General features: G+C 34.4%; 1 protein-coding gene across 1 annotated transcript; it reads left to right on the plus strand.

Moving 5' to 3' along the window:
* Positions 1–7,330: 7,330 nt before the first annotated feature.
* LOC135743130 (uncharacterized) lies at positions 7,331–10,945 on the plus strand. The gene is made up of 5 exons (XM_065260692.2): positions 7,331–7,517; positions 8,292–8,374; positions 8,942–9,235; positions 9,615–9,656; positions 9,933–10,945. Exons 2-5 carry the CDS (start codon positions 8,299–8,301, stop codon positions 10,205–10,207), a joined length of 687 nt encoding a protein of 228 aa, XP_065116764.1. The 5' UTR covers positions 7,331–7,517; positions 8,292–8,298; the 3' UTR covers positions 10,208–10,945.
* The last annotated feature ends 698 nt before the right edge of the window (positions 10,946–11,643 follow it).

Below are 11,643 nucleotides of genomic sequence, written 5' to 3' on the forward strand. Positions count from 1 at the left end.
ACAGCAAAAAAAGTAAGTGTACGACTACTCTCATCTGATTTTGATATAGCAATAGGCCCCACTAGAATAAATGAACTTTTCTGGTTGGGTCAAGCACTTTGTTTTGAAACTAAATGTTAAGATTAAAATAATTGTTATGGATAACATGCAAGCGAGTCTTAAATATATTTGGTGGTAGAAAGGGAAAGACATTGAGAACCAAAGAAAGGAAACCGATTTCCCAGACAGGGTTAATCTTAGGGCGTTTTCACATTAGCACTTTTGGTGCGCACCCGGGTTCGATTGACATCAGAGTTAGGTACATTTGGATGATGTGAACGCTGTCTTCCGAACTCGGGTGTGCACCCGCAAAACGTACTCGAGTCCGCTTAAAAAGGGTGGTCTGGGGTCCGGTTCATGTGAACTCCAGATCGGTTCGCAATCGTACCAAATCACGGAAGTGAACCACTGTTAATTACGTATTATATGGAATGTCCCACCAAAACAGACGTGTGTGTTTGTGTGCGTGCACTTACCTTGACATCAAAATGCATAGAATGCTTGCTTGACTTTCGTTCTTATTTTTTTAAACGTTTGGTTTTGTTTTCAAAGAAATAATACAGAAACGCACTTGCGTCTATCTGGCCCAAACATACTAAAGTCGTTTCGATGACAACGGTCTGTCCGCCGACGTCAATTTTTGCGGAGGCATTCAGAAATCATCTCTCTGCTTGGAGTTCGTCAATCACGCTTGTCGTCTTCTCGTTTACAGCGGTTGCCAAGCAACATGAGAACGCGCCGGCTGCAGCTTAATGATAGCGTACCGCGGTTTGGATGCAAAAATAATATGTGAACACAGTCCATGGGGGGCATGGGGAGGGGAAAGCAGTCGAACTCTGGTTCGGACCAGGCAATCGCACCAAATGTGACTGATATATCAGTCCCACTGTTTTGTATGAAGATGCACATTAGTATTGTTTTCATAGGTTTGTTTGTTAAAACTACTTAAATGTCTGTAATTATGGGTCAGTTTCCCAGAATAGGTTTAGATTAGTAATCTGAATGTGGGACAGGTAGGAATGCATTTATTTTATTTAAACATTTTGATGAAAATAACAGAATACAAAAAAAGTTACAAAACAAGTATTTGTCTTAACACGCAGATTCAGTAGATGTTCATTAAAGCGCTCATAAGCATCATTTGTGTGTGTTTACAAGTTTACTTTGTACTGTATGTGAATGTTTGTCTACAGATAAAGAATCATGAATCCTGTAAGATTCGTGTTACTGGTCATACTGGTTTGGACAGCTACCTGTGAAGATGACCTTGGTAAACACTTCATTGTTTGAAATATATCTCTATAGTTACATATCATTTTCATAGAGTTGTTGTCTATACGAAACTATCTTTGTGTTTTGTGAAGTAAAAGTGTTGATGATGAAATCAAATATGATAGAATCTAAAATTGCATTGCTTAAAATAATGCTTCAGTAATTATAATACAAAAAAACAACAATATTTTATTTTTATTTTTGAGATGAAATAAAAAAACATTCATGTATTGATGTCGCATCTTGTCACATTTATGCCGTACACTGTTAGACATTTTATTGTATATATGTGGTAACTCACTGGCAACATGATTATACCCTGCTCCTCTAGTTCACGCCAGCGAGCGAATCCTGGCCCAATATTGATCCTCATCCTTCCTTTTATTCTGTCACTCCCGTTTTCTCTTTCTGGTCTCCTCCGACAAAACCTTGGGTTTCTTTTTCTTAGTTAAAAGCATAACAAATAAAATGTATTTCATTTCATATAGAGATATTTAATTTTTCCATTTTATATGCTTTTATAACATTGTTTTATTCAACTACAGTAGCACTACTGCTGTTGTTTTACAGCAGTCTACCACAAATTTAAAAAATACAGTAAATCACTGTAAATTAAATGTTAATACCCATAATGCAATGCATATTACAGTTATGAACTGGAAAAGAAAATGATGGTATTTTACTGGGCATTTTGTGGTAAGTAACTGTAGAAATTACAGTTAAGTCTAACAGTGTATTTATCATTCAGTTGGTAACCAAGTGTTTCAGTTGCTGAGTGTTTATGCTTAATATAATCTGTTATTTTGCAGCAAATTTTTGTGAAAATGTGACGGCACAGATCGGAGAAAAAATCAATCTCACCTGCAAAGTCTATCAAAGCAAAGAATGCTGCATGAAGATGTACAAGTTTATTAATACAGCAGCGGATGATGATTCAACAATCTGTAAAGAGGAATTCACAAACAATTCCTGTGTAAAGATGAGCAGTTTCTCGTGTCCTTACACTGCAGATAAAGCCATGACGACAAAATTCAAATTCTTTATGCAAAACAAATGTGCACAAAAAAACACAGCATTCACTGTGAACATAACAGGTACAGATGAACAGACTTAATGCTTTTTTGATTATGAATGAAATACTTGTTGTTGTTACAGTAGACTATATATGAATCTCTTAACAGTGGTTTTATCTGTTGACAGAGCCTCTTGAAGAGGAAAATGACAATGAAAATCTTCATCCTGAATCAGGTATCTGTTTAAATGTTGTTTAGTCTATTCACATATAGCTGACACATGGGATGGTTTCCTGGACAGGGATTATCTTAAACCAGGACTAGGCCTTAGTTTAAATAGGAAATATAACTAGTTTTAACAAACATGCCTTACTAAAAACCTTACTTGTGTGCATTTTGAGGCAAAACAAAGGGCACTGATGTATTTTAAGATAATGTCAGTGCAAGTTGTTTTCAGTTTGGACAGCTCTTACATTTATTTTAGGACTAGTCGGTTACACTTTATTTTGATAGTCCACTTTAGACATTCTACTAACTATAAACAACTTTGCAACTACATGTCAACTAACTTTCAATAATTTGCAACTATACGTCAACTAACTGTCATTAGAGTATTAGTAGACTGTAAGGGCTGGGGTTAGGGAAGAGGTTTGGGTTAGTGGAATAAGTTGACATGCACCTGCAAAGATACTTATAGTCAGTTGAAAGTCTGTTGAGATATCATCACAATAAAGTGTTAGTAGATATTAAGCAGACAGTCTACTAATTCTCTAAAGATTGGTAGTTGATAAGTAGTTGCAAAGTTACTTATAATTAGTAAAATGTCTAAAGTGGACTATCAAAATAAAGTGTTACCGACTAGTCTAATCCCTGTCCAGGAAACTGCCCTTATAGTTTGTTCAAGAATCCTGGGATAAAATACTCTTTAAATCTTTCTCATCAACGCCACAGTTCACATTACTACATTCTGCTGGGTTATTTTTAACCCAATGCATGGGGAAAATATTGCACAGAACACATGTTGTGATTCTCAACTTATGCTTGGTTCTCACGGTTAAGGCCAATTGTGGCTGGTGATTTCTTTTGCGAGGGCGCTCGATGCGAAGTTCGTCACAACATGTATGTTTAGGGTGGCCATTCGTGCCAGTTCCGCCGGACACGCCCCGAACATGTTTTCGGGTTAGTTCTCCGAAAGTCGCGTTGGTCGACCGCATATGTCATCAAGGTTCGGGTTTAATTTAAAAAAAGCAACCGTTACATTTCAAGGTAAGAATGAAACTACAATGATTGTATGTCTTAAAATAAATAAATCTTAATTTTCCAATGTATTTTAACTGAAATGTGAGAACCTCGATGACGTATATGAGGTTGAGCAACGTGACTTCCGGAGAACGAACCCGAAAACATGTTCGGGACGTGTCCGGCGGAACTGGCACGAATGGCCACCCTATGTATGTTGCCCGTCATGTGTGTGGTTCTTTTCAAAATATTGCTGCGTCCGAAACCGCCCTACTTCCATACTATATAGTAGGCGAAAAGCAGTACGCAAGGCGAGTAGTATGTCCGAATACATACAGTAGTATTCCAAAAACAGTATGCGAAAAGTACCCGGATGACCTACTACTTCCGGCTAGATTTTGCAGCGTGCATACAATGGACACTTCACTATCCCATGATGCCCCGGGAGCGAAGTTATGCAGCAAAGAAGAAGAGGTGAAAGCGGTGATGTGGCTGTTTTTGCGCTGTTATGACGTATGTCATAAGTCCTTCGTTCGCAAAATATCCCATATACAGGAAAATATGCATATGTGTATCCTTCGCACTCTTCGCAATCTCAAATCACCCACAACCCTTTGCGCGCAGTGCCAAAAGCACATCTTTTTACTGACGTAATGACACAATGACGTGCACCACCAAAAGTGCGACCTTGTTCAAAAGAGGAACAGAAAGTGATTTGTTGCTGTTGTTGCCATTTTTGGGATTCTGATTGGCTTACGTGGGCTTGAGCTTCTTGGTACAGCGCTACCTACAGGTTTGGCATGCTTTTGACGGCATATATATGCGGGTATGTGAATGAACTCTTTCCTGAAAACTGACATGTGTGCACGATGTTCTTTTTGAAACCGGAGAGGTTGAAATGTCCGTTTATAAAAATAGCCGCCTATGTGTAAACGTAGCCTTAGTTGCTGTTGCCCTAATGTTTTATTGTAATCACCTGTCACCAGTTTGTATCATCATTATTTTCATTGTCTCCACCTGTTGTCACGTGTATATATTCCCCTTCTTAACTTTGAGTCGTTGTCTCGTATTGTTGCCTGTCTGTGTGTTGTTTGGTTGTATTCCAAGTTTTTGTACTCCTTGTCGTCCTTGTCACCCTGCACCAGTAATACTATAACATGTTTGTTATTAACCCAACCATGAGTTGAAACACCCCATCATAGGTTTAATTATTAATCCAATATGTGATCTGTCCAATATTTACCCAGCATTGGATTAAAACAAAACTGTGAACAAAATGTTATTCAACTGATTTAAACATATATTCAAATACTGTAAATATATTTCAGTCAATAGATTTTAACCTGCGTGTGTAATGAAATCACAAATAAAATGTATTTTGAATGAATGAACAGTGATTTAAATCTGTTCACAGGATCCATTCAAGATGCAGCTGCCTCTAAAATCCTTCGCTCTGAAGCAGGTATTGTTTAATCTATTCAACTAATAATCACTGCTCAAGAATACTTAAAACAGGCCAAACCAGAAATTAACTTAAGATATATTACTGTGTTAGGTCTAAGTATCTATAAACATTATACTGTGTGTCATCCGAATGGAGACATGTCCAGATATTTTGAATCAAAATGATTAGATTAGATATATGCCCTGTGTTTGTTTTGAAGTCACTATTAATAACTATATATTGTATGATTCCTACTGTCAGGTTTTATTATTTAAATAAGGCAAAAATAAAGGCTGTACAAATAAAGAGTCTTCTTAATAATTTTAGGAGCAAAAGAACCAGCAGGTCGTGGATTTCGAGTCATTGTCATCACTCTTACAAGCGGTTTTATCATCATTATAATTATGATAAAGATAATCATTCGCAAAAATATAAAATGCTGTCGCAGCAATAATTCTGGATTCTCATGAAAAACTTACATCAACTCCGTCTGTGGAAGAGAAAACCACTGAGAAAGATGAAGTTACATCATCTGAAAAACAATTCACTGTTTTCTGTATTGTACTGTTTTTTATGACTTATACATTGTTAATGATCTGTTATGTTTGCAGTTGTTTGATATCTGTATTTTTGTTGATTTGTTGGACACAAGATGAAAGGTTAAACAATACTTTATTCACAGCATTCTTTGCTCATATGTGAACCTTGACCACAAACCAGTCATAAGTTGCACGGGTATATTTCTAGCCATAGCCAACAATGCATTGTATGCTCCATTAATTTTTTTTTAAATAAAAGCTTAATTATTTAAAAAAGACCATTATGACTGGTTGTGTTTCAGGGTCACATAATGTTGCCATATTAGTGGAAGGCAATGTACTATTTGGATGCAAAACAACTATATTTGACTCAGTCCTGTTTTTTATAAACATTTTGGGGTTACGGTTTAAAAATCTTGTAGGAAATGTCTTGCATTTGGTGAATGGGAATATATAGTAGTTAAATTTTGCATGTGTGTGTGATATTGCTCTTTTGTCTTTTCAGTACAATGCAATAATAAACAGTTTTACACTTTAAGTCTGAAAGCTGTTTACTCGTATCAATCAGTTTTACACAGGGTAAAGATTAAGTTATACTTGTTAAACCAGTATAGTTGTTGAAGGCATGTCACACAGAGTAGATCAGATATAGCCTACAGTGTTTGTGTAAAACAAGTGAAGACTCATATTACAGAAGATCTGGCATTTGTTTAGATCTCCTTATGCCACTAAGATTTGGAGGAATAATTATTATATTTTAAGATGACTTTTAGAGGTTGTTTACAATTTAGTCTCTCTGACCCATTTTAATTCCTTTCATTGATAAAGGGAAATACTTCATATTCAATAACAACATTCAGTTCTGAATGAGATGCCCCAGGTAAAATCATTTGTATTTAAGGAAGCAGGTGTGTTAACATTAACATGAACAGAACAATAGTGGAATGAGAAGAATGCATCAGTTTGAAGGTTCATTTAATGGAAAGTATGACCTTACCTGAACAGGTATAGGCAGGTGAACATGTTGAAACTCATTTTGAAACTGATCTATTTTAAGGATTGCGTGTGCGTAGAGTATAAAAGGGGCACGTCTATGGAAAAAAAAAACATTTATGAAAAAGAAGTGTTTGTGTGTGCGTTTATAAGTGCACAAGTGAAGACAAACTTCAGCATTTTATTCATGCATTTGCATTTTGTGCACAAAAACTGAAAAAACTGATGTGAAATTATTTGACAGCCGGATGCTGCATGGTTCATATCCTTTTTCTTTGTTTTGTCTGAGTTGTGTGTGAATATAACGTGTAAAAACTCTAACAGTCTCCTTAATCTATGAAGATTCTGTAAAGTTATATTATGACCAAATGGGGACAGTTTTTGGAGACCAATGGGTCTTTGTACAGACTGACTCCACCCTCGGCTCCAAGTTCTGGGCAATGCTTTGTATTTCTTGGAAGTTAATTCTGCTGGTCTGGTGATTATATGCTTGTTACGTGTGAATCTTTTTTTTCTTTCTTTGTTCTTTTAGTTTTATTTTTAAACACAAAATCATTACGCAGAATATGAATAAAACCAGACTTAAGATACTACAGATCATACTGAGATAATAAACTACCTAACATTTACATATTTGTTTAATAAATGCTGACAGATTTTAAGCAGTTAGCTGTAATATAAATTTACAAGATCATTTAAAAGGAAAAATAATGATATAGGCAAAAAATAATGACGAAGAAGGCACGTATAAAACGTGTGTGTTGTGGTTTTTTAAGTATATGTTCTGCAGCTAGGAGGCAGTATTGGATTAGTTTAACTCTGATGGATGGAAAAGTGGGAGAGATGAAACACGAGCTCATAATCCTCATTAAATAGTTTAGTCAGATTGAAAGTGAAAGTACTTTTAGTCTTTAAATGCTTTCGCGCCCTGCAGAAGGAACATTGGGATCTTAAACCTCCGCATGGTGAAGACAAACAGTAAGTGAACACCACTAAACCTTAACCTTTAACCAAACTACATGACAATCATTGCATTTATAATTGCTAACATATAACCGCATTCAATAATAGGCTATTATGAGTGCATGTTTTATTGTGCTTTAAACATCTTGATTCGTTTTTAATGGTTTTGTTGATTACGTCTTTTGTATCTTTGCTTATAGACTTACAAAATCATCTGTATTTAAATGTTGATCTGATGTTTTATTATACAGATTTATTATTGTGCATGGTGTTGCTGAAGCTCTAAAGGATGTTTTCATTTTTAATATTGTTTTGTGTTATCCTATTTAACACATTATGTATTATTTCGTGTTGATTTTGTGTTTAAATAAATAAAAGGGACAACACAAGATGATGTGTTAAAAACACAAAGCTGTTGTTCCAATAATAACACGGAGATGGTTTTGGGCAACACATTAAATGTGTACTCCTTAACTAGACACAACATGTGTCGTTTTAACACATTCGTTTTAAGATTGTATAAATAGGCAAAAGTTAAAGGCTGCTAACCTGGTAATGATGGTTAAGCGCCGTTACAAGGTTACATCGGTGTATTTATGTGTGTTGTTTAATGTCGCTGAATGTGATTGACAGCTTATTTAATCAAATAATGTGATATAAAAACAACACGAGCATAAAATAAGATTGTGGTGCATGCTTTTAATTATTGTTTAATATTATATGACTTAACTTGACTTTACATTTAAATGTAATTAGTTTTAATTTCTGAATTGATATATGTCTTAACAGGAGCTGGATGATGGGTGCTGTTAATGTTGTGCTACTGGTGCTGCTGGTTTGGACTTTCACTGCTGTCTGTGAGGAGAAGGATGGTAATATAATAAATGCATCTAAGAAACCCTGAATTGCAGTTAGTCACTTTTACTGGTGAAGTTTTTATGGTCAGTTTGCTGGTTTAACAGTGTGTGACCTAAATCAATTTAGTCCTATAACAAATAAACACTCTCAATCACTTGCAGATTTCCTTCCTGTTCACTCTCATGATAAGACTCAAGTGTGTTTAATGTTTAATCTGAAGTCTTTATCTGTACATGTGTCATGAGGCTTTGTGTTAATGTATTAAAGTTACATTATCAGTCTTGTGTTGACGGATGAGATGATTGAGTAATGGATCATAAATGAATAAAAACAGAAATTACTTTTTCATTAATTTTAGATGACAGTGATGATTTGTGTTGATGTTGATATGTGCTCATGATAATGTATTAAGTTACATTAATATTAAAAACTGTCACAGATTTGTGTTTAAATGAAGAAACCTAATTAAATATAATCTGTAATCTTCTTGTGTTACATTAATTTGATTTATTACGATACAAATGATTATTTATGTTCAGTTGCTGTGTACATTAAGTTTAATATTATCTGTTCCTTTGCAGATATCACAGTTAACTGTACAGATGTGACTGCACCTGTGGAAGATAAAATAAATCTCAACTGCACAGTCACTTATCTGAACAAAGGATGCTGCCCTGTGTGGTACAAGTTTATGACTACAGCACCAGCTGATGACACAACAATCTGTAGAGAGGACTTCAATAAGGATCCCTGTATAGAGATGAGCAGTTTTTCATGTCTCTACACTGCAAATAAACTCATGACATCAAAATTCAAATTCCATTTACAAACCACATGTGGAGCAAAGAACACAGAATTCAGTGTGATCATAACAGGTACAGTTTAACAGCTTTAATATATTTAATATTGTTTATTATGAAATAAATCCACATTTGTTCATCTAATCATGAATATATTGATTTTAAAATCTGTTTACAGAAGCTGTTAAATATGACACAGATATTCATTCATTTAATATTTATTGATCACTGATTATTGAATTCATGTCAGATTGAGTTCTGTTTTCATTATAGCAAATACTTCATTTAAATACTTTAAATAGCAAATATGTAATAAATTCTGAAATTCATGCTAAATAATTAACCCTTTTACTCTCACACAATAATGATGATAACAGTATATAAACATTGTTTTTGTTATATATTATACTGTATATTTGGGGTTTATTAACAATGTTTTTAAAATCTGTCAAAGAAAGAAGGATTGAACCTACAAAGAAACCTCCTGTCCAAACAGGTATTAACTTATTCAAGTAATTATTGATCACAGATTAACTCATTGAAAAATAAAACATTTTAAAGAGTTGATCGTTTTAAATACATAACAAGTTGTAATATAGCAACCAATGATCAAAGCAACGTTTCTAAATATTAAGAAAATTTTGTCTCATAGTTCACTTGCAATATATTAAAGAGATCCAATCTAATACACTGAGATTGTTTTTATGTTTTAAACAATGTCATAATCATGTTTAAATGCACCTCTTAATATATTTTATATGTTTTCAACAAGATAAAACAACGATTCCCGTCATCATTTGTGTCTTGAGCTGTTTCGTCATTGTGATCGTGGCATTGTTTCTCTGGAAGAGACAGAAGACGTCTAGATCTCCACCAGATTATGATATGGGTGTTTCTAGACCTCCGCAGGATTGTAATATGTGTGTGTGTGACAATAACATCAGTGAACCTTCTGATGAAGAAGCAGTGTTAAAAGAAACATCAGTGAATGTTCAGATAGAGAAACAGTGTCAGTGTAACTGTAACCACAACATCACATCAAGCTAATGTTCATGTTTTAACTAAAGCTCATTCAGGATTATGAATCTTTAATGTCTTTTAAAGTCTTTTGTGTACCAGATCAAATCTACTGACGGTTAAATGATAAACAACAGTAGTGAATTATTATAAGACTGTGATTGTATGGTTTAATAGGACTAAAGCTATGTTTTCTATTTTGTATATATTTCTGTGAAATGTGTTTATTATTGATCTGTTTACTGTACAGATTGTATTGTATATACAGCTGAAGTATGAACTTGCTTATCTTCTGTGAATATTCATATGTTAAAGATAATCATTTTAAATGATTAGTACAACTAATCATTGTTAATACATTAGTACAACTTTTACCCTGATGAAGGCCTAGATGTAGGCTGAAACATGTTTGTATTTTTAAGTTCCATTATGAACTAGCACCTTTATTAAAGCAGTTTTATTATTAAGAAGAGTGCCTTGGTGTCCTTTTGTTATTTTTGATTTTGCTTATTTGCCAAAGAGCACCTTTGATTTTTATATACTTTTTTTGACATTCTGGTTACTGTTTTGAACACTGTAGCCCTCCAGCCCCTTCTTTGTGGGTGATTGTTTTTGTGCTTTATTTTTTTTGCATTTGGTGTTGTTGATGTGAATGTCTGTTTTGAAACTTTGTAACATTCACCGACCAGATTTGTCATCATTATATTGCCTAACTGCATTTTTTGGAGGGTGGGGATGACATGAATAAAGTTTTGTGATACACTGTAATGATTGATGTCTCTTCTTTATACAGTTTTAAGTTTTATTGTATTATAAATTGTATCATCACAAAGGATGAACAACTGAATTTATTGTTTGTATTCTGAAGTTTTTCTGCTGATGCTCTTCACTTTAACACTTTAACACTTTAGTTTATCAATCTTTGTGTAAGCACATTTCATAGACTTTAAAGATGATTTAAACATCTTTATTTAAAGACTGAGGTCTTCACAGAAATATGACAATGTAATGATATGCATAACAACACAAATGTATTTTTTAATAAGCAAAAATGTCTTTAAAATAAACCACTCAAATGTGTTAATATTACCATAAATTGTAAATGCACAAAAAGTATTACATGAACATAACATTACCCGAATAGGACAGCTGAACAAATGTTTGATTGTAGTTCTAAACGTAGGTTCGAAAGGGAGCCTAAACATTTAGGTCTGTCAATCATCATTATCGGCGCATATAAGGCAGCCTTCCGGCCTCCAGGTCCAGCTGCAGTTTTTCTGGCATTCCTCCTCCTCCCCATCTCCTCCTTCAATGCTCTCTTTCTTCCTCTGTGCAGTTCTGTTGCAGGGGGTTAAACTTGGGGAACGAACCCTGACCTCAGGTTCACTCTCTCTAAAGGTTCAGAGCTCAGCTGCAAGCCAAGTTCATTTAGCATTAATCATTCAAATCTGAATGCGCAGGCGAAC

This window comes from Paramisgurnus dabryanus, chromosome 1 (assembly GCF_030506205.2).
Source record: "Paramisgurnus dabryanus chromosome 1, PD_genome_1.1, whole genome shotgun sequence".
Classification (NCBI taxonomy): Eukaryota; Metazoa; Chordata; class Actinopteri; order Cypriniformes; family Cobitidae; genus Paramisgurnus; species Paramisgurnus dabryanus.

Excerpts from the sequence above, each read along its gene's own strand:
- LOC135743130 (XM_065260692.2), top strand. The coding sequence starts at position 8,299 with ATGATGGGTGCTGTTAATGTTGTGCTACTGGTGCTGCTGGTTTGGACT. Across the intron at positions 8,375-8,941 it reads TGTCTGTGAGGAGAAGGATG|ATATCACAGTTAACTGTACA; the intron begins GTAATATAATAA and ends GTTCCTTTGCAG. Across the intron at positions 9,657-9,932 it reads GAAACCTCCTGTCCAAACAG|ATAAAACAACGATTCCCGTC; the intron begins GTATTAACTTAT and ends GTTTTCAACAAG.